Here is a 24,083-nt window from a genome sequence, read left to right on the forward strand (position 1 = left end):
CTTTACAGAAATGAGTTGTGCTATTTAAATATTGGTTGCCAAGGGATGAAAATTGAAACTTTATTTTTATGCTGATGATTTGCTGATTGCTGAATTTCAGGACCTTTTGAATAAGCTGTTTTTTAAATCAAGAAACTGAGTAGCAGTGCACAAAAAAAATCATTTGTTTCTATATGAGGCAGTTATCAAAATGTGAAGTGTTGCCATCAGAGCAGATAATTAATGAAAGTTAAATGTCAAATTGTTGGTTATTCTTGTGTCATTTACATCTGGTATTATCATACTAATTAATTTAATTAATAACAGCTCAAAAATGGTTGTCAACATTGTGCCTTCCCCTCCTGACCCTGATCCGTGAACACAGTTCCTGTTATCTGGGATGTTTTTCCCATGAAGGTTGTTGGTGGTGTTGAGCTGGGAAGACAGTCCAATCTTCAGCTCCAACTCCTGTGTGTCAGACAGCCCTTCAGTGAGGTAACACTGTTACCTCAGAGAAGGGTGGGTGTTTGGAAAAACTTGCATAATTCCTTTTGACTCTGCCTTGTTTTCTGAGCACTTTTGAGGATGAACAACTTCTTGACATCTTCCTTGGTAGTTTCCCACCAGTGAATTGGAGATTCATAGAGGGGCTTCATGGTTCTCCAACCTGTGTAATCCTTCCTTAGTTCCACGATGTTCTCTGGAGTCTGCAGCTAACTCACAAGAATCCATTGGGAGTTAAAGGGCAGGTGACTATATGTTTAAAAACAAGATAATTTTAAAGAAGGCTTAAAGTAGAAAGACAGAGATCTTACAAAGGATTTTCTGTGTCAGAACCAAGGCAGCTGAAGGCCTAGCTATCTATGGAGGGGTTGTGAAGGAAACTGTGGATGGACAGGATCCCAGAATTGTGGAATTCACCACAGTTCTCATGGGTTATAAACCTAGAAGGGATTTGGGAGTTAGAAAGGGCAAATAGTGTGCTTTAGTAACACACAAGCCATACAAGGTGCATGGGGTATCTATTTATTGTAATAGGATATAAGAAGTCATCATGATGAGAATATTTGCTTCCAGGTTATGGTCCTATTTTCTTACTTTTTATATTCTCAGTGGCCATCAAACGCTGTCACATCAGACCTACATTGTGCAACATAACTTTGGTCCAGAGGGGAGCTTTAACAAAACATAAAAGTAGAGTTCTAGACTTTGGCAACATTCCTTTTCCCCAGCCGGTGGAAGTGTGTAATGTGCCTGGCACGTAAATGCAATTAGTTCTTAATTAGTGCATGCATATGATATGAGAACTGGCTTTATAACAAATGAGTCTCATTTAATTTGATTCGCTTACTATTTATGTATTTATTTTAATTTCGCTGTGCCCTGTTATGACATCAAATCCCTGAGAGAGCTGATCTGCCTTCATCAATGTGATAATTTAAACTTATCCAAATATTTGTTCTGCAGTATAGCCTGTCCTTTGACTGCCCCTTGGGATTGAGGAGGCTTTGTTTCCTTGCTGGTCTTGTGGTTTGTGAGGTGACTGATGAGACTGTGTGGGAACTGCAGGTTGTTCCACTGGAAGTGATTGACAGGACAGGTGGGTGAGTTGTTTGTGAGGTAGTTCACATCTTCCATTCCTCACACAGGACTTGAGGTCAGTATATGACCTCAAGGCTCCAATACTACCCAGGATGGCCCTGCTCCTCTTTGAGTGCTCATAGGCCACAGGATCCCAGGAGTCAGTGCGATGTTGCACTTCTTCAAAGGTCAAATGTAATGTCAGAGAAATGTATACAGTATACATCCTGAAATGCTTTTTCTTCGCAAAACATCCACGAAAACAGAGAAGTGCCCCAAAGAATGAGCGACAGTTAAACATGGGAACCCCAAAGTCCTCCCCAGCTCCCCCCTCCCACACATAAGCAGCAGTGAGCAACAATCCCCCTCCCCCCCCCACCCACCATTATTTATTCTTCATATAAATGTGGAAGATATTGTTGGATCTTTTTTCTCTGTCTGCCTCGTAACCTCTCCTTACAACAGAGCTAAGAATAGAATGTCTGTGTAGGGTTTTGGGTAGCATGCAAGCAAACCATTGGGTCCTTGACCAAGTCTAATTGGGGTCTCAATGCAGGGATTATTTTGGCCTGGGAACGGAAGCTAACATTAGGTTTGGAATTAGTAATGGTTTATTACTGTAACGTACCGAAATGCAGTGTTTAAAAAAACTTTTGTGCTATGTGTCATCCAAATATATTATGTTAAACATTGAGGTTAAAACAGATAAATAGAATATAGTATAAAATGTTGCAGTTGCAGAGAAGGTACAATGCAGAGAAGGTACAATGCAGTGAGACAGGTAAAGTGCAAGGGCCATGAGGAGATTGGGAGATGGAGATAATTTTTTAACATGTGAGATAGAAATGGTCTTTGAGTCTGGTGATATGTATCGCAAACTTTGATAAGCATTTCAGTAAATTTTTGGAATCTTGCAGAGTTAATATTGGTATTTTCCAGCGCCTTGATTCAGACTCAGATTCAGCTTTACTTATCACATGTGCGTGGAAACATACTGTGAAATGTGTCATTTGTGTAAACAACCAAGACACCTAAGGACATGCTGGGGCAGCCCGCATGTGTCACACATTCCGGACCAACATAGCATGCCCACAAGACTTGGTAGAACAGCACAGAATACAACAAAACAGAAGCCAACAAGCAACAAAGCAACAACAGGAAAACAGGCTTTTTCCCTCCCTTGCACTCTCCCTCCCTCACATCCACTCACACTCATGGGCAGTCTTCCAACTCTAGAACAGGCTTCTAGGCCTCCACTCTTTGGGCTTTGCCCATCGGGCTTTGACTTCCAGACCTCCAGTCAATCATTAGTATTGACCCCCCCCCCCAATCCCCGGACTAATCAGTGATGGAACTAATCAATGATCAGACTCTGGGCTCGCTGGCGGACCTTGTGCCTCCTCATGCCTCATGGAAGCATATTTGCTGTAAGTAGTCCAGGCTTCCGAAGCATATAGGAGGGCAGGGAGAGCTGCTATCCAAGAGAGTTCAGAGGTCTTTAACTCCAAAAGGCCTTTCCCTAATTCACCCTGGGACTCTATTGATGCATTGAAGGTGGTGTTGAAGTTTTACTAAAGTTTGATGCAATTGCTTAAAGTTGTTTTTTGTGCTATTACTCTTTTTATAACTTATTCTCAATACTGTAACAAAATATAAAAGAGTACAGAAGGCAGCAGTAAATAAAGAAAGAAATATGAGAAAGAGATATATTGCAAACCAGTGGAATATGTCTTTTAGAAATATCACTGTATGTGTAAATGTTTCAACTTGTGGTAAAGTCTATGCCTTACTGTAGTCCAAATGATTTCACACAATTTCTAACAAAGTAAGTTGATTTTTATTTTCATTTTAGTGCTGGGTATTTGACAGAAGGTCAAGTGAAGTCACTGTTGGAGATGGTGCACCAAGAAATTCTGGTTGTGAAGCTCAGGCTGGATGAAGTCATGAATGAAGAGAAAAATCTAATGCACAGCAAGCTGGTCAGTGAGAGAAGGAAGCACATAGTCAGAAAAGTAAGTGGATTACAACTTTCCCCACTCCTGTTACTAATCCTATTTAAGTCAAACAGAATGTAACAGAATTTCTGTAAGAAAGGGAATTTGAGTTTAATTGATTGTAAAGGAAGAATCTGGTAATACACTTGCCTCTTTTGGTGTACTAAATTGGTTCTGCATAAAGTGCCAATTGGATAACCCACAAACATTTGGGAGATTGGGATAAACATGTTAGTAAAATTCTGAGGGAGTTTTTCACTCTGATTCATAAATAAGAGCCACATGTGGCTCCAGACTGAGCTGCCCATGGTGATGACAGCTGTTGCGTTATTGCCAGTATGATGCGTGTAATGGTGAATGGAGCCTGAAGGACCTTCCTCGACGGCAGCCAGGAAGCAGCTGCAGAAGCGACAACCATAGTGTCCAGGCGCAAGATGATAGGTGACTTTAGTCTGTCTGGCCATTCACCATGTGAAACACTTACATCATCGACACAAACTGAGCCCTTGACATTAGTTGTCACGCACTGCTTCGAGGTTCAACGTTGCCATTCTGACAAAGACTGCTGCTTTTACCTTTGATGCACATCATGCAGAAAACCTGAAGTAGCAAAGGAACACCAGGCAAAACTGTTCAAAGAGTGCTGGGCAACTGAAGCTAACCATGCAGTAGGGAGGGCAATAAAGACTTGGTGAATTTTTTGAGACTTATAAATGCAGGCTGAAGGTCACAGCTTTGATATCTAATTTCTGTTCGCTGTTGCAGAAGATTGCTATGCTCCGTTTGAGGTTAATAGATGCACAGCTGATGCCAGGCAATATCTATCATACACAGTTGGATGAATAGTGGCTCAAAGGTCCCGGGTCACTTTCCAAATAGTTGTCAATCAGCCCAGAAATGATTAGTTGAGTGGTAAATCATGCAGTATGCCTTTTATGTGCATTTACAAATGGTCCAATTTCCAGACATTGATGAATTTACCATGTGGCAAGCTCTGTGTTAATAACCAAGGGAACTGATAGTGAGCTGTATAGTCTTCAGCTACTCTGTTGGGAAGGTGGGTAGAGCAATGGCAGATGGAGGTTATTACTGATAAGTGCAAGGTGATTCACTTTAGGAGGACCACTGAGAAGGGGACATTCACAATGTATGGTGGGCTATTGAGGACAGTGGGATTTTGTTGTAAAAGTCCAAGGATCCCTAAATGCAACGCCGTAGATAAATAAGGTAGTAAAAAGACATGCAGAATACTTACCTCTGTTAACCAGCCATAGAATATAAGGGCAAGAAGGTTATGGTCCAAATCTATAAAAGATTGCTTAGGTCACAGATTGAGTATTGCTTACAGTTCTGGTCACCACACTATAGAAAGATCAATTTTGTACTAGAGTGGCTGGAAGAGCTCTACCAGGAATGCTCCGTTGTCTGGAATGTTTTGGTAGTGAGGAAAGATTGGATAGAGTGGGCTTCTTTTCCTTGGAGCAGACAGAGTGACGTAACAGAGGTGCAGAGAATAATGAAGGATATAGAGACTGTGGTTAAATTGTTCCTTGTAACGGAGATTTTAAAAAAGTAGAAGCAGAAGTTTTGGGGAAGGAGTAAGAGGCTTAGAGGGAATCTGAGAAAAAAAACATTTTTCACTCAGAGGATGATTAGAATGGGTGGTGGAGGTAAGTACTCTGATAAAATTTAAATATCTTGATGAATACTTAAACCACCTTGGTGTTGTAGCTGTGGACCAAGACCTGGTTTTATTACTGGTTGATAGTTGATGATCAGCATGTATATGATGGGTCAAGGCCAATTTCTGTGCTTTGTGACCTGGTGAGAATGACTGTATTTCAATTCACCCTTTTGATTATGATTCTGAATGTCTAGATCAATACTATGAACCGTTGATTTCTTATCTATCTGACATTCACACCATTTATTTCCTTGTGCGGTTCTTGTGTGCAGAGCCCTTGTGGCTCTGGCTCAGTCATGCTCACCTGACCTGGAACAAATGTTGCCCATTTTATCTGCTGTGGGAGTCTTCTGCCATCTTCCTGATAGTAGTTCACCTTCCACCTCAGGCCAATGTCAGGCAGGCACTGGAGAGGTTGAGTACTATAATCAGCAGGAACAAAGCAGCGTACCCTGATACCTTCCCTGTCATTGAGGGGGATTTCAACCAGGCCAGCTTGAAGAAGCCTCTGAACAACCTCCACAATTTGCCACACTTTGAAAAGTCCAATCACCTGGCTGTACTTCTGCTCATAGTGTATAGGCAGAGTCTAGCGACCGCAGCACCAGTGGTGAGGACCAAGAAGGTATGGTCAAGGGAGGGGAGCAGCACTTACAGCACTGTTTTGAGTCAGTCGACTGGGCAGTATTCAGGCGTTCATCTTCAAATCTGAATGAAAATGCCACAGTTGTCATTGACTTCATTAAGACTAGTGTGGATTAGTGTGTGCCTTTAAGAACATGCCGGACATATCAAAACCAAAAGCTGTGGGTGAAGCAGGAGACTCGTTGTCTGCTGAGGGCTAGATCTGTGGCATTCAAGACCAGTGATCCAGAACTATACAAGAAGTCCAAGTAAGACCTACAAAAGGCTATTTTAAGAGCAGAAAAGCAATTCCAATTGAGGTTAGAGATGGAATCAGATGCAAGTCACCTCGAGCAGTGGTTGCAGCCCATACTTCCAAAGGCAGTGATGCTTCATTCAGATATGTGCTCAAAGTCTTTAATGCACACTTTGAAATGGAGACTAAAACCTGTGCGAATCCCTGCATCATCTGATCAGAATCAGAATCAGGTTTATTATCACCAGTACGTGACATGAAATTTGTTAACTTAGCAGCAGCAGTTAACAGTCACAAGGACTTAGCAGACCCTGTGATCATTGTCTTGGAGGCTAACGCCAGAACACCATTTAAGAGGGTGAACCCTTGCAAAGCCACAGATCTTGATGCTGTACCTGGTAGGGTTCTGAAAATCTGTGTCAAACAACTAGTGGCAATGTTCAAGGATATAGGAACATAAGAAATAGGAGCAAAAGTAGGCCATCTGGCCTGTGGAGCCTCGTCCACCATTCAATAAGATCATGGTTGATCTGACCATGGACTCATCTCCACCTGCCTCCCTTTTCCCTATAGCCCTTAATTCCCCTAATATGCAAAAATCTATCCAACCTTGTCTTAAATATATTTACTGAGATGGCCTCCACTGCCTCATTGGGCAGAGAATTCCATAGATTCACCACTCTTTGGGAAAAACAGTTCCTCCTCAGCTCCGTCGAATCTTGAGCCTATGTCCCCTAGTTCTAATCTCACCTACCAGTGGAAACAACTTTCCTGCCTCTTTCTTATCTATCCCTTTCATAATTTTATATGTTTCTATAAGATCTCCTCTCATTCTTCTGAATTCCCGTGAGTACAGTCCCAGGCGACTCAATCTCTCCTCATAGTCTAACCCCCTCATCTCTGGAATCAGTCTTCAGTCTCTCGCTGCTGGAGTCAGAGGTTCTCACCTGCTTCAAGTCAAATCAGTGCCCAGGAAGAGCAGGGTGAGCTGCCTCAACAACTATCACCCTGTGGCACTCACATCCACTGTGATGAATTGCTTGGAGAGGTTGGTCATGGCTAGAATCAACTCCTGCCTAAGCAAGGACCTGGATCCACTGCAATTTGTCTATCAACACAAAAGCTCTACAGCGGATGCAATCTCACTGGCTGTCCACTCAGCCCGGATCACCTGAACAATATTAATACCCAAGTCTGGCTGCTGATTACAACTCAGCGTTCAACACAATCATACCCTCAGTTCTGATCAACAAGCTCCAAAGCCTGGCCCACAGTGCCTCCAATGCAACTGGATCCTTGACTTCCACACTGGGAAATCACAGTCCGTTCATATTGGAAATAACACCTCCTCCTCGCTGACAGTCAACACTAGTGCATCTCAAGGATGCATACTTAGCCCACTGCTCTACTCTCTCTGCACCCATGACTGTGTGCTAGGCACAGCTCAAAGCCCTCTATAAATCTGCTGACGGCACAACTATTGTTGGCAGAATTTTAGATGGTGTCAAGGTGGCAGACAAGAGTGAGTTAGATCATCTGGTTATGTGATGTCCCAACACAACTTTGCAGTCAACATCAGTAAGACCAAGGAATTGATTGTTGCCTCCAGGAAGGGAAAGTCAAGGGAACACACTCCAGTGCTCATCGAGGGGTCGGCTGTGGAAAGGGTGAGCTGTTTCAAGATCCTGGGTGTCAAAATCTCTGAAGATCTATCCTGGGCTCAACAATTACAAAGAAGACACGGCAGCAGCTATATTTCATTAGGAAATTCAGGAGACTTGGTATGGAATTAATGCCTCTTTTAAATGAACTGTGATCTAATTGAATAGTGAAGCAGATCTGAGTGTTTGTATGGTCTCCTGCTGCATCTATCTCTTCTGTTCTTGCATCACACCTTGTATCTCACAAAAATGCCATCTCACACAGGCTCCTAGACAGAACCAGGAACTTTTCGTGGTTGTGCCCTTGTAAATAGTCTTAAAAAACACAAAGACTTTTAATGTATCTGCAAATTATTTTTGGCTTTTGGCCTGGAAGGGTCTTGGCTTGTTTAGTGGAAACCCTGTGCTGGCTGGAAATTTTGTGGTTTATTTCACTTCTCAGCATTCAATTCAGTAATTGCTTCTTTTTAAACTACTTTTTGAGACAACAATTCGGTTAAGTTATGGGGCTTTACTGGAACAAATCTTGAAAACAGTTCCAAGAAATTTAAGGGCACATTTCCTACATTAGCTTATACCAGGAAAGTACACCTTCGTGACCAGACAAATGATGATGGATCCTTGCAGCGTTTACTGACTTTGCATCTCTGTGGAGAATAAACACTGCTTTATTGTTGTTGATGAAATGTTGTCTCACATGAGCAGGTCTTGGGAGAGGAAGTGGCTAAATTAGAGGTGGTAGTGATAGAAGGGGCAGAATTATAATGGAGTAAGCAAAACCTTTATGTGATCATAAAGTTGCAGGTCTTGCTAATAAGGCATTTATTATACATTCCTAATAACCTTAATAAAGATGGTGGTTATCAAGTAGCTGAACCTGAACTTGTTTTAAGTGGTGGAGTCATAGTAGTACTTTATTGATCCTGGGGGAAATTGGTTTTCGTTACAGTTGCACCATAAATAATAAATAGTAATAGAACCATAAATAGTTAAATAGTAATATGTAAATTATGCCAGTAAATTATGAAATGTCCGGGACCAGCCTATCGGCTCAGGGTGTCTGACCCTCCAAGGGAGGAGTTGTAAAGTTTGATGGCCACAGGCAGGAATGACTTCCTATGACGCTCTGTGCTGCATCTCGGAGGAATGAGTCTCTGGCTGAATGTACTCCTGTGCCCACCCAGTACATTATGTAGTGGATGGGAGGCATTGACCAAGATAGCATGCAACTTAGACAGCATCCTCTTTTCAGACACCACCGTGAGAGAGTTCAGTTCCATCCCCACAACATCACTGGCCTTACAAATGAGTTTGTTGATTCTGTTGGTGTCTGCTACCCTCAGCCTGCTGCCCCAGCACACAACAGCAAACATGATAGCACTGGCCACCACAGACTCGTAGAACATCCTCAGCATCGTCCGGCAAATGTTAAAGGACCTCAGTCTCCTCAGGAAATAGAGGTGGCTCTGTCCCTTCTTGTAGACAGCCTCAGTGTTCTTTGACCAGTCCAGTTTATTGTCAATTCGTATCCCCAGGTATTTGTAATCCTCCACCATGTCCACACTGACCCCCTGGATGGAAATAGGGGTCACCGGTACCTTAGCTGTCCTCAGGTCTACCACCAGCTCCTTAGTCTTTTTCACATTAAGCTGCAGATAATTCTGCTCACACCATGTGACAAAGTTTCCTACCATAGCCCTGTACTCAACCTCATCTCCCTTGCTGGGGATTCTGATGAACGTAATCCAGCCCTTCAGTCATAAGCAAGAGAAAATCTGCAGATGCTGGAAATCCAAGTAGCACAAACAAAGTGCTGGAGGAACTCGGCAGGCCAGGCAGCACCTATGGAAAAGAGTACAGTTGATGTTTTGGGCCAAGGCCCTTCAGCAGGACTGGAGAAATAATGATGAGTAGATTTAAAAGGCGAGGGGGAGGGGAGGGAGAGAAACACGAGGCTGATAGGTGAGACCAGGTGGGGAAGGGATGAAGTAAAGGGCTGGGAAGCTGATTGGTGAAAGAGACACAGAGCTGGAAAAGGTGGAGTCTGATAGGTGAAGACAGAGGGCCATGGAAGAAAGAAAAGCGGGGAGAAGCACCAGAGGGAGTTGATGGGCAGGCAAGAAGATAAGGTGAGGGGGGAAAAGGGGATGGGGAATGATGAAGGAGAGGGGGGCATTGGAAGAAGCTCAAGAAACCAATGTTAATGCCATCAGATTGGAGGCTACCCAGACGGAATATAAGGTGTTGTTCCTCCAACCTGAGTGTGGCCTCATCATGACAGTAGAAGAGACCATGGATTAACATATCGGAATGGGAATGGGAAGTGGAATTAAAATGGGTGGCCACTGGGAGATCCCACTTTTTCTGGCAAAGCGGTCTCCTAATCTACGTTGGGTATCACTGATATACAGGAGGCCACACAGGGAACACCGGACACAATATATGGTCCCAACAGACTCACAGGTGACAGGTCGCCTCACCTGGAAGGACTGTTTAGGACTGTGAATGGTAGTGAGGGAGGAGGTGTAGGGGCAGGTGTAGCACTTGTTCCGCTTGCAAGGATAAGGATAAGTGCCATGAGGAAGATCAGTGGGGAGGGGCCAATGGACAAGTGAGTCAGGTAGGGAGTGATCCCTGTGGAAATTGGAGGAGAGGGAAAGATGTGCTTGGTGGTGGGATCCCAATGGAAATGGCAGAAGTTCCAGAGAATTCAGTAGATAAGCTGTCTCCAGAGGTAGAGACAGCGATTCCACCCTGCCCTCAAACTTACCTGGTCCATTTCTGACAGCTCCCTCCCCTTTCTTGATCTCACTGTCTCTGTCTCTATCTAATGTACTTTGATCATAAATTTACTTTGAACTTTGAACTTTACAAAGACCCCTCCACCTTCATCTCTGATTAAGGAATATTCTTTGACAAATACCTACCTGGATTCAGAAAGAATTAAGCTGAGGAGAAATCATTGTTGCACTAAGTGTGTATAAAAGTGACATTTGTCGAGCTTTGGAAGACATTGAATCTAATAATTACCTTGTATCTTTTTCATCAATTCACTAGAGGCTATTAATATAGTATGTGGCAAAAGTGTTATCCATCTAGATTTAGTGGATTGATTTATCTTTTCATTTTTTATATGTAATGTTCTCTGATGAATCATGTTCTACCCTGTCTATTCTTAATTGATCTTAGCTGAACATGTGAATTAATCTCAGAACAATTGGGTTAAATAAGAAGCAAGCTGGTTGACTATCTCTTATAGGTTCCTTGTGGGACTTCATGTGAATCTTAGCTCAGGTTTGGTCTCCTTTTGTTGAGAAGTATATACTTGTGATAGAGGGAGTGCAACAAAGATATGCAGATTGATTTCAGGGATGGGACATTATATGATGATAGATTGTGTTTATATTCTTCATAGTTTAGAACATAGAACACGATAGCACAGTACAGGCCCTTCAGCCCACAATATTGTGCCAACCTTTTAACCTATGAATATGATCAACCTAATCCTTCCCTCTTACATCGGCCTCCATTTTTCTATCATCCGTATGATTTTCTCAGAATTTCTTCAATGTCTTTAATGTATCTGCCTTTACCACCACCACTCACTGTGTTTTAAAAAAAAGCTTACCTCTGACTTCCCTCCTACACTTTCACCCAATAACCTTAAAATTATGCTCCCTGGTGTTAGCTTTTTTTGCCCTGGGAAAAAGCCTCTGGCTAGCCACTTAATCTATGTCTCTTAACATCTTGTAAATCTGAAATCATTGAAACATTAGAAGGATAAATGTAAAATGTTGTTTATTCTTGCTGAAGAATGTGAACCAGGAGTTATAATTTCGCAAAGTAAGATGTCCATTCAGAACCAAGATAAGATTAAATTTCTTCACTTGGTATGCAGTGAATTGTCAGAATTCTCTATTCAAGAGGGTTGTGGAAGCTAAGACATAAAGTATATTCAAGACAAAGAGCCATTGATTTTCAGATATTAATTGAATCAAACGCAGTGGTGCTGAGATAAAAAAAATCACATGTGATTTTACTGTATATTGAAGACACTAAGGGATAAATAAATTATTTCTACTTCTACTACTTTTGTTTTTTCCTTGTTTAATAAATGGCTGGATATTCCTGGCCTATTTTCAAATGGATCAAAATGGACTAGTTTTCTGAGGAAGGTTACAACTCGGTTCTGATCCAGAGCAGTGGCAATTATATTTACAATTAACCAACAGTTGAGTCATCGAATTGAGAGGAATATCTTGTTCCAATGTAATCTATAGGACTTAACACGCATCTGAGGTAGTTTTTACAAGTGGAACCATAGTCTAGTAAATAATCATCATGTTAGGTGTTGGGGGTATGCAATGAAAGAAAATAAAATAAAATAATATTGTTGAAACATCGGGTTGTATGAATGAGTTGCAAAGGCCAGAACCAGTTGGTGGCAGTGTTGTAACTATCTTAAGAAGCAGTTGTTTCTAAAATACAGTACTGTACATCGAAAGCAGGTCCAATTCTGAATACTGCAAAATTTATGGATGTATTCTGTCATTATTATTATAATTTTTACTGCTGTTTCTTCAATCTGTCATAACGTCTTATAAATGAGAGCAAGCCTATAAGATAGAGAAGTCCACATCCCATAGAGCTACATATTTTCATAATGAGCTGTAGCTGTACTCAAAGATCATGTTTATACAATTGCATACAGAAAGCCCCCCCTCATTGCTTGTGATCAATGCACAATTTAATGGAAATTTCTTTGTGTATTCTACTTTAAAAATCCTTTTCTTTGTCTTCATTAGGTCCCAAGTTTTGGAAGTGAAATTCGACAAATGTGCACTAATGTATTGTGCATTTTATTGCATTTGATCATGGGATTATGCCTGATTTTTGTTATATTATTCTGTGCTCCAGAGAAAAGGCATGGTATTTAAGAGTTACTTTCCTTGTAATTCTTTGTATTGTTAGATTGGTGAACATGAACATCAAGGAAAGGAGCTAGCATCTCTTCTCGCTATCTCTGGTGAAAAAAGACCCTGTTATAACAAATATCTCATGGATTGGCATGAACTATTAAAGAAACAAGCCACAGAATTAGGAGAATTGGTGGAGAAATTGGACAAAGATGCATTCAACCAACTGGAAATGCTCAGGGAACAACTTACCAAAGATGCTTTACTGAGGATTAAAAAAATCTACTCTGAACTTATCCAGGAATTGCTCAAACTTGGAGTCTCAAATGACTACTTAAAACAAATGGCTGACAATCAGGACAAGGAAACAAATGTTCTGCATGAAAAGCAAATGAGACAAGAGGAGAAGGAAAATCATGATGCTGATGAATCTCTGGAAAAGGTTAGGGAGGAATTATCAAATCAGCTTCATTCAGAGATTGAAGAACAGAAATTCTTAAGGCTTCAGAAGTATTCAATCTGGCAGTAAGTACATTAATGTTTTCTAAACTAATACTTGGGATGTCATTAGCAAGATCAGTATTTATCACTGGTGGCCTTTGGGAAAACAGTGGCCAGTTGCTGTCTTAAACCTCAAACTCCTACTTAATTCACAGTTGGAAATTAAGTGCAATGATTTAAGAATGTAACGTAAAGAAATAATTCACAAATTGGGTTTAGGAATGCAAACAACATTTTAATATGTACACTTTCTCAGTACTATTTTTGTTTGGAAAACTCAGTTGATTTCAAGTATAGGTTTAATTCAGTGAAATTATGTTGACTCCTTATGTAGTGTGATTTCTTCAGACTAGTTGTTCGCTTGTTCTATGGCTAAGTTTAGAATAAATTCTTAAGAAGTGCAAAGTTTACATGTATATTGTTTTACCCAAACTTGTCTCAAGATTGGCCATGGAGCCAGCCCTTTTTAATTCATACTCTATGGCTCTTGTAGTGCATACTCTTCTGCTCTATGCAGTGAGTTAAGCCAGGGGTCCCCAACCTTTTTTGCACTGCGGACCGGTTTAATATTGACAATATTCTTGCGGACTGACTGACCGGTGGGGGGGAGGGGGGGTGGGGTGCGGTTCTTCAAGTAGAGTTGCCAACTTTCTCACTCCCAAATAAGGGACTAAAGTAGCAGTCAAATACAGGACACTTGTGTTTACCCCTAGAAAGACTACCTTGATCATGAAGCCTTGCGCAGGCACCTGTGTGCACATGCGTGATATGCGCATGCGTGTACGTGCTGATTTTTTTCCTACAAATCAGGTTTGGCTTAATCTTCCCGATTCTGTTCAGTGAAACTACACTGTACATACATTATTTCTACTTTATATAGGCTGTGTATTTATATCATTCCTGTTTTTACTATATTTTAGTGTTATGTTAGGTTTTATGTGTTATTTGGTCTGATTTGGTAGGTTATTTCAAGTTCAACAGTGCATGACAGGGAATGAGGAAAGGTGCAGCTGACTCATATCATTTCATATTGCCAAATCATATCGTTTTCTCGCAGCCCAGTAGCACATGCTTTGCAGCCCGGTACTGGTCCGTGGCTTGGTGGTTGGGGACCACTGAGTTAAGCAGCTTCTCACACATCAAATGGGATGGAAGCTTCTCTCAGGGCTTTTAGTGAGATCTTGCTTGTGAAACTGCCAAAAAGTTAAGTTCAATACAGAATTGTCACACATCTGAGTATACTAGTACAGCCAATTATAATTGGTGTTAACCAAGGTAATCGGCGTTAGCATCCACACTCCAGGAGTAAAGGTGTGGTGCAACAATATCTTAATAATGAAAAATGATAAACATGATGCTTCCTTCAAAATATATCTACTGAATGTTTACCAATACCAAAGCTTAAGACTCACAGATATTGCTGTTTCAAGAACAAATAGAGAGAAGATAGAAGTGGATATCTTTCCACCACGTGCTTCAAATTGAATCCAAATAAACCTGTGCAGGAAATTATCAAAAAAATAGCTTACGTATAAGAAATTATGCTCATTCAAAGCGAACTACATACAAAATGAACTGCATCTCTAGAAGCCAGGACATCTCTGCCTGGCATCCATAGGATGTCAAACTTTAACTACTGAAACTAAAAGTCAAATGATCACTTCATAAAGTCTTTGGTAAAATAAGGATAGTCTCAGAGACTGGTCTTGGAACAATCTTACTGCACTGTCTTTAACCATTCTCATGTCAAAAATACCAGCCTTGATGATGTTCCTGGTGCAGATCAACTAGAGGTGATTAACCATGAGGAGAGGGTGAGCTGAGTAGCGTGGAGCCCTCCTGTGGCATGATCATGACCAGCTGAGCTTTGATCAGTAGGAATATAGTTCCACTGGTTCTTCTGGGTTGATTACCTGATAGTTTGGAGCCTATTATGAATGTAAACATAGAAGCTCCTTGTTTCATTTAATATATAACCTAGTATAACCTTTATGTTGATAAAGAACTTGATTTCATCTAGTTCTATGTCCATCTCTTCGGTTATCATCTCTGCCATCTCGACTGCTGGCAAAGCAGCATTCAGTATGGTCAAGTCAAGTCTGGGAGCAAGCTTTGCCTTGCCCAGGATGAGTCGAACTTCATTATATCCAGCAGCATCTGCGACCATCAGGTATGTAGCAGAAGCAATAGCTGTAGCTGATGCATCACAGAAGATGCAGTCCTCTTTCCTTTGAGCTGTAGACAGCAGAATTGTTGTGTGGGTTCTTTGAATATTTAAATCTTTAAGATCTTGAAGGGAAGAGCAACAATGCTACACTGCTCATGTATCTCTTTAGGGAGTGGGACATCCCATCCACAAGTGTCTAAGGTCAACGCTCTCAATGTGAAACATCCCTGGACACTGACTGAAGCAGCAGATCCAAGAGGGTCAGATAGGCTGCTCATAGTCGATAGCAAGGCATGATGCATAAAGGATCTTTCAGTATTCGTTACTTGGAATATAAGGATGTCATTAACCAGGTCCCAACCAAGGCTTGGACAGTGTTGCAAACGAGGGAAGTCCTGTCCAGGATCAAGATTCTGTAAACCTTTGGTCAGATGTCTCGATGGGAAACATTGCATGACGTCAGTATTATTGGATGTAATATTGTACAGTCTGAGATTTGGTTGTGTCAACATATCTTACGTTGCTTTTACCGCACTGATTGCTTCTTTGGCATGATGAAATGATTTAAGATCATTATCAACATAGAACTGCCTTTTTATGTCCCCCTGAATTCCTTCTCTCCCTTGATAACTGTCCTCTGTAGATTGCCAAATACTGTTACCAAATACGTGAACTGTCGTGCGGTACTCCAGAATCTCGTTGTCCCGTTGGTGGTCATAAAACTACAAGAATCTGAGGTAGTCTCGATGATCTTCTCTCACTAGTAAGCTGTGGAATGTTTGTTCAATGTCTGCCATCAAGAAGATGGGCTCAGTTCTGAAGTACGTAAAGGCCCCAAGCAGACCATTGTTGAGGTCTGGACTCTGCAAGAGCACATTGTTCAGTGATACACCTTTGAAATCTGCACTTGAATCGAAGACGATTCATATTTGTTCAGGTTTCTGGGGGTGGTAAACACCGAAGTTGGGCAAATACCAGCTTCATTTGTTGAGATCAGGTGGAGGCAGTAACTCAGCATGTTCCTGAAGCCTCTCTCCATAAACTCGGGTAGTGATCTTTCATTTACAGTTTCCTTCTCAATGTGCGACTGAGGGACACAAGTCCACTAAGGGACAGCTCTCTGTTGTTTGGTAGGAGTTTTGTCATGGAGAGCAGAAAGGAAGGGGATCTACCCAACTGTTTGACATGCCTTTGCTAAACTCTTTGTTCACTATTTGAAGACCTCATCTTTGATGGAAGATGCCTGCTTATAATTGTCTTCCAAGTGACAAAAGACCAGCTTGCCTAAATCCTGTTGAGCAGAATTAAGGGTGCTAGGTTTGCTTATCTACAACCTTCTCTTTCATGCAGATTCTAATCTCACAAGTTCTGAAATGACTTGAGTGCCCATTCTCCAGAACATTAGTCTTAAATGTGCTGACAGTTTGCAGGGATGGTGTCTCTGTCAAGCAACAGTAGAATGTCAGCAGAACAGTCAAGTGGGGGAATCTTGTTGGCAATGTCCTTAAGGTGTGACTGACTGTGTACAGCTTCAGGAATTGGAACTACATCCCTGTTGTAGGCATTATGGTCGCACGATTGACTCCATGACAAATCCACTGGCATTTTTTCCAGCAACTTCCAGTTAAGGTGGCACTACCAAACGTGTGCGACAACTTCTGGTAGTCAAAAAGATAGGAAATAGATTATGAACATAACTAAATATATCTTTCCTGTTGTAAATTATGTTCAATTATTGCCACAAACAGCAAAGGGGCGGGTGATAGTGAGGTGAGTTTGGGGGATGAGCCAACATGGTATGCTGCAGAATCGTTGCAGATGCTGTTCCAACGCCTGTTCACCTGGTCGGGTTGCGAGGTTGGATTCCTCTGGGTACTGTGAGAAGTCGGGGCCCGAGCAGAGAATTTCCGATGTTTATTCAACTGGCCAAGATGTGAGGTTGGATCACTCTAGGCATGAGCTGATCTGAAAAGCTTGAGAGCGGCTTCAGGCTGGTGACGGAATCTGGGCTCAGAGCGAGTCACTGGGCTGCATGGTCTCGGCCTAGCGCCTGAGTCCTAGTGCAAGGTACAATAGCTACATTGTTTGGACAATTTAAATGCCAGCCCAGAATTGAGGTACGAGCTAATTTTGCTCTCTCTCTGTGATTTCTCCAAGACTCCGGAGACTTTCGCTGTTCAGCTGTTGGGTCAATTTTAACTCCGGTTCAGACGGACTGAAACGACAGGATGTCCGTCAGAATGAGTGTTGATTTGGCTCATTCTCTGCGATGGTCATCTCCATGGCACTGAGGCTATGAAGACTGCCCCGGCTGCTATGCAACATGCCCACTAATATGATGAAATGATAAGTGAGGCTTTTGTTGTACTCCAGACTGCTGTGGGGTTGAACCTGAAGACTCATTTGTGGCTCAGAATGCTGCTGATCACTTCAACTGTTTGTATGATTTGTACTTTTTTCTTCCTTTTGCACATCGACTGTTGGTCTTTTCTTTCTTATTTTTATTTTTTTTCTTTAATTGGGTACTTTCAGGTTTCTTGCTTTGTAGCTACCTGTGAGCAAGCAATTCCCTAGGTTGTATAATTTATACATTCTTTGATAGTAAGTGAAGTAATAAATGAAATGGAATGTCTTTAGAATGTTTGGGGAAACATAACTTTTTTATACTGATTATGTCAAAGAATGTTGGTTTTGCCAAAGATACATTGCTCTGATCATCTGATATCACATAAACCTTTATTTTTTTGCTCAGGATGTCTTTCTGGGTTAATGATGGCTGGACATATTTTGCAGGACGATTATATTAGCCTTGGTAGCCTTTTCCTCAAAGCTCTGTGCAAGAGGAGGTAGCTATATCTGATGGCCGCTGAGCTGGCTCCTCGCCGTGCTCCGTTGTGGCTGTGCTGGAGCCAGTAGTAGCCCAAGGTGCTAGCACTGAATGAAGTGCTGATAGTGTTCTGCTCACTGTTGCACTCGGTGTACTGATAGCTTTACGGTCTTTTACTTGGTGTCGTGTTCAACACAACACTTGAAACATGTTGAGAGATCCTTTAGAAAAAGCATCTCCAGTCTGCAAGCAGTTTTTCCATGAATCTTTCTTAAAGGGTGAAGTTGCTTATGGACAGGGCATATAGTATGTATTAAATTCAATAAAGATTCATTGCGCATTTAAATATACTAATACTGCTGATTATACTCATGATTGATGTTAACCAAATTAATATACACACGCACCACTTTATAATTACACTGTGTGAACAAGAGCAAACTCATAGTACAATATCTTAATAATGATAAATTATTAACTGGATCCTAGACTTCCTGACTGGGAGACCTCAGTCAGTCTGGATTGGAAGCAGCATCTCCAACACCATCACACTGAGCACGGGGCCCCCCCAGGGCTGTGTGCTCAGTCCACTGCTGTTCACTCTGCTGACCTACAACTGTGCTGCAACACACAGCTCGAACCACATCATCAAGTTCGCCGATGACACGATCGTGATGGGTCTCATCAGCAAGAACGATGAGTCAGCATACAGAGAGGAGGTGCAGCAGCTAATGGACTGGTGCAGAGCCAACAACCTGTCTCTGAATGTGAACAAAAGAAAAGAGATGGTCGTTGACTTCAGGAGGACACGGAATGACCACTCTCCGCTGAACATCGATGACTCCTCCGTAGAGATCGTTAATAGCACCAAATTTCTTAGTGTTCGCCTGGCGGAGAATCTCACCTGGTCCCTCAACACCAGCTCCACAGCAAAGAAAGCCCAGCAGCGTCTCTACTTTCTGCAAAGGCTGAGAAAAGTCCATCTCCCACCCCCCATCCTCACCACATTCTACAGAGGTTGTACTGAGAGCATCCTGAGCAGCTGCATCACGGCCTGGTTCGGAAATTGCACCATCTCAGATCGCAAGACCCTGCAGTGGATAGACAGGTCAGCTGAGAAGATCATCAGGGTCTCTGTTCCTGCTATTACAGACATTTACACCACACGCTGCATCAGTAAAGCAAACAGCATTATGAAGGACCCCACGCACCCCTCATACAAACTCCTGTCCCTCCTGCCATCTGGCAAAAGGCACCGAAGTATTCAGGCTCTCACGGCCAGACTATGTAACAGTTTCTTCCCCCAAGCCATCAGACTCCTCAATTCCCAGAGCCTGGACTGACACCAACCTACTGCCCTCTACTGTGCATATTGTCTTGTTTATTATTTATTGTAATGCCTGCACTGTTTTGTGCACTTTATGCAGTCCTGCGTAGGTCTGTAGTCTAGTGTAGTTTTGTTGTTTTACATAGTTCAGTGTAGTTTTTGTATTGTTTCATGTAGCACCATGGTCCTGAAAAACGTCGTCTCATTTTTACTGTGTACTGTACCAGCAGTTATGGTCGAAATGACAATAAAAGTGACTTGACTTGATAAAAATAATACTTTCTTTAGCAATTCTGTCATCTAAATCATTGACATATTCCATCACCCAGCCTTGTGGAATACCACTAGCCACCAAAAACCAACCAGAAAATGTTCCACTCTTTGCCTCATGCCAGTCAGCCAATCTCCTATCCATGCTAGTATTTTTCTTGTAATACCATGAGCTCTTGTTAAGCAGCTTCATGTGCGGCACTTTGTCGAAGGCGTTCTGAAAATGTAAGTACTGAGTCTCCTTTACCTATTCTGCTTGTTATTTTCTCAGAGAATTCCAACAGATCTGTCAGGCAAGATTTCCCCTTACAGAAACGATGCTGACTTTGGTCAATTTTATCATGTACCTCCAAGTACCTCGAAATCTTATCTTTAATAGTGGACTCCAACTTCATCCCAATCACTGATGTCAGGCAAACTGGTCCATAATTTGCTTTCTTTTGCCTCACTCCCTTCTTAAAGAGTGGAGTGACATTTGCAATTTTCCATTTCTCCAGAACCATATCAGAACCTAGTGATTCTTAAAAGATCATTACTGATACCTCCACAATCTCTTCAGCTACTCCTTTTAGAACCCTGGGGTATAGTTCATCTGGTCCAGGTGACATTTACCTTCAGACCTTACAGCTTCCCAAACAACTTCTTAGTAATGCCAACTATACTCATTTCTGCCTCCTTCCACATTGAAGTCTGATGCAAATACTTTTTGAGTTCCTCCACCATTTCTTTGCCCCCATTACTACTTCTCCAGCTGTCAATGTCCAACCCTATGTCCCTGCCGTGAGAGGTGGAAAGGAGTAAGTCTGGCCAATATGGCTCTGGTAAAGCTGTAAAGGCCAGTCCCCTACACAATGGATAAAATGGATTACAGAAATATTGGTGAACTCCAAGTCATCAATATTCTGTGCTCCACTGGGAGCTAAGGGCTGAAAACCAAGAAGATTACCACCTCTCCAGCATCATTTTCCAGAAGTCCAATATCTACTCTTGCCTCTATTGTACTCTTTATAATAGAGACTTGAAAAATCTTCTTGTATCTTCTTTTATATTATTGGCTAGCTTACCTTCATATTTCATCTTTTCTCTCCTTATGGTTTTTTTAGTTACCTTCTGTTGGTTGTTGATAGCTTTCTAATCCTCTAACTTCCAACTAATTTTTGCTATTTCATATGTCCTCTCTTTTGCTTTTATGTTGTCTTTGATTTTCCATGTAAGACACGGTTACATCATTCTCCATTTAGAATACTACTTCATCTTTGGTATGTACCTATCCCACGCCTTCCAAATTGCTCCTAGAAACTCCAGTCATTCATGTTCTGCCTTCATACCCAACACCCAGCCAGGAATTGGCTTTCCACTAGTGGGCTCAACTACAAGCTGCTCTAACAAGCCATCTCATAAGCATTCTATCAATTGCATCTCCTGGGACCCAGCACCAACCTGATTTTTCCAATCTACCTGCATATTGAAATCCCCCATTATTATTGCATCATTGTGCTTTTTACATGCTACTACCCCAACCCCCGTTGCTATCACCCCACCCCCCATTGAAATTTCTAGCCAACATCTTAGCTACTGTTTGGAGGCTTGTATGTAACTCACATCAGAGTCTTTTTACTCTTGCAGTTTCTTAACTCTACACACAGAGTTACTCAATTTTTAGCAACAGAGCCACCCCACCTTCTCTGCCTAACTGCCTCCCCTTTCAATGTGTATTCTTGGATGTTAAGCTCCCAATTATAGTCTTCTTTACGCCATGATTCAGTAATGCCCACACCTGCCAGCTGCGCTACAAGATATCTGCCTTGCTATTGCAAGCATTCAGATGTAACACCTTCAGTACTGCATTCATCACCCTTTTTGATTTGCTCCCATGTTACACTTCGACACATCCCATTGACTGCAATTTTTCCCCATCATCTGCCTATCCTTCCTCAAGTTTTCTCTATACACTGCATCTACTTATATACTAATTGTCCCATCCTCACCCCTGTCACTCCAGTTCCAATCCCAAATTAGTTCAAACTCTCTCCAACAGCTCTAGTAAACCTCCCTGCAATAATATCGGTCTCTTTTGGTTCAGGTGTATCCTGTCCTTTTTGTATAGATCATACCTTCCCCAGAGGAGATCCCAGTGATCCAGAAATCTGAACCATTGACCCTTGCACCAACTCCTCAGCCACCTCTGCCAAATAATCCTATTCTTACCCTCACTGGCACATGCCACAGGTAACAATCCAGATATTTCTACTCTGGAGGTCCTGCTTTTAGCTTTCTCACGGTTTTCTCTCTTAAGGAACTCCTCCTTCTTCCTACCTGCGTCATTGGTACCAATAAGTATCACAACTTTTGGCTGTTTACTCTCTCCCTTTAGAATATTGTGGACTCGATCCAAGACGTCCCTGACACTAGCATCTGGAAGGCAACATACGCTCTGTCTGCCAGAGAAAGCAAGATCTCCCAGTGACCACGCATTTTAATTCCCCATCCCATTTCCATTCTGATATGTCTATCCAAGGCCTCCTCTACTGTCAAGATGAAGTCACACTCAGGTTGGAGGAACAACTGTCTGGGTAGCCTCAAACCTGATGGTATGAGCATTGACTTCTGTAACTTCCGTTAATGCCCCTCCTCCCCTTCATACCCCATCCCTTATTTCTTTATTTGTTTCCCCCATTGTTTTCTCTCTTTTTTCCTCCCTCTGTCCCTCTCACTATAACTCCTTGCCTGCTCTCCATCCTCTGGGCTCCCCTCCCCCTTTCTTTCTCCCTAGGCTTCCTGTCCCATGATCCTCTCCCTTCTCCAGCCTTGTATCCCTTTTGCCAATCAACTTTCCAGCTCTTAGCTCCATTCCTCCCCCTCCTGTCTTCTCCTATCATTTCGGATCTCCCCTTTCCCCTCCCACTTCCAAATCTCTTACTATCTCTTCCTTCATTTAGTCCTGACAAAGGGTCTCGGCCTGAAACATTGACTGTCCCTCTTCCTATAGATGCTGCCTGGCCTGCTTTGTTCACCTGCATTTTTTGTGTCTGTTGATACCATCCCGGTGTCTCTTTCACATCCACAGAATCTCCTGTCTGCACCTATAACTATGGAATCCTCTATCATTACTGTCATCACTGCACTCCCTTTCTCCCCCTCTGCTCCTGAGTAGCACAGTCAAACTTAGTGTCAAAAACCTGTCCACTGTGGCTTTCCTCTGCTAGGTCATCTTCCCAGTGTATTCAAAGTGGTGTACATGTTGTTGAGAAGAATGGCCACAAACGTACTCTGTGCTGACTCTCTATTTCCCTTCTCTGTCCTGTCGGTCATCCGATCACCTAAGTCATGCATCTTGGGTATAACTACCTCTTCTAATGTCCTGTCGAACAACCCCTCAGCCCGTGATTGATCTGGAGTCCTTTCATTTCCAGCTCCAATTCCTCAACATGGTCTAATATGCAATTCTTGCAGGTGTAGTAATCAGGGACACTGGTAGTCTCTCTGCCTTCCCACATCCTACAAGAGGAGCATTCTATTTTCCTGCCTAGCATCCCCACTGCTCTAACTGTGCAATAAGAAAGAAAAATTAAATGATAAAGACTACCCATAGCCTCCGCCTTTCCTCACTGAAGCCTGTATGAGCCAAAGCCTGAGCTCCCCACTCTAACAGTTTAAGGCAGAATGGTCTTTGTGGGAGTGGGCCAGTGCTCATAGAGGCTTCAGCAAGGAAAGGTGGAGGCTGTAGTTAGAGTTTTTCATTTAATTGGCACTTGCCAAGTGCCTAATTACGCACAATCCAATGTCTCCCTAGGAACTGTGGCACACAGGATGCCCACGTTCACTTCTCCTGAACTCTGCCCCACTGTATAGTACCACATCTTCGCGGGTGCTGTGATGCATGGTATGCAACTACCTTGTATGAAAATAGTACATTAGGCATGATGTCATAGTGATTTACTTTCTTTATAGTATTTAACCATGAATATTATCAAGACCAGCAGTTATTGGCTATCACCAGATTCCCTTGAGGAGATCGTAATAGAAGTGACTTTTTGTATAAGAGTAAATCAAAAGATGCAGGTACCCCCTCACCACAGGGAATATCAAATTAAGATTGTAATAATTCTCATGAAAGGTTGTCAAACAGAAGGTTTAACTCAGCTTTTCTCTCCGTATATGCTACCTAATCTGCAGAGAATTTCTATCATAAAAAGATAATACTCATGAAAAAATATGGGCTATGTGGATAGTATGACTGTTTCATATTCAGAAACTAAAGTGGAACTTTATTTGGTGTTCATGCTAACCTTTATA

General features: G+C 42.1%; 1 protein-coding gene across 7 annotated transcripts in view; it reads left to right on the forward strand.

The window, feature by feature from the left end:
- Window positions 1-24,083, forward strand: part of LOC134345667 (limbin-like) — a 313,316-nt gene that overhangs the window by 119,789 nt on the left and 169,444 nt on the right. For all 7 annotated transcript variants that reach the window (XR_010017745.1, XM_063046694.1, XM_063046692.1 and 4 more), the window contains 2 exons: window positions 3,413-3,572; window positions 12,751-13,220. Coding sequence is in view for 6 of the 7 variants with exons in the window: in XM_063046694.1 (XP_062902764.1) it covers window positions 3,413-3,572; window positions 12,751-13,220 (630 nt within the window). In the remaining variant the exon portion in view is untranslated. The remainder of the gene's footprint in view (window positions 1-3,412; window positions 3,573-12,750; window positions 13,221-24,083) is intronic.

The sequence above is a fragment of the Mobula hypostoma genome, chromosome 4 (assembly GCF_963921235.1).
Source record: "Mobula hypostoma chromosome 4, sMobHyp1.1, whole genome shotgun sequence".
Lineage (NCBI taxonomy): Eukaryota > Metazoa > Chordata > Chondrichthyes > Myliobatiformes > Myliobatidae > Mobula > Mobula hypostoma.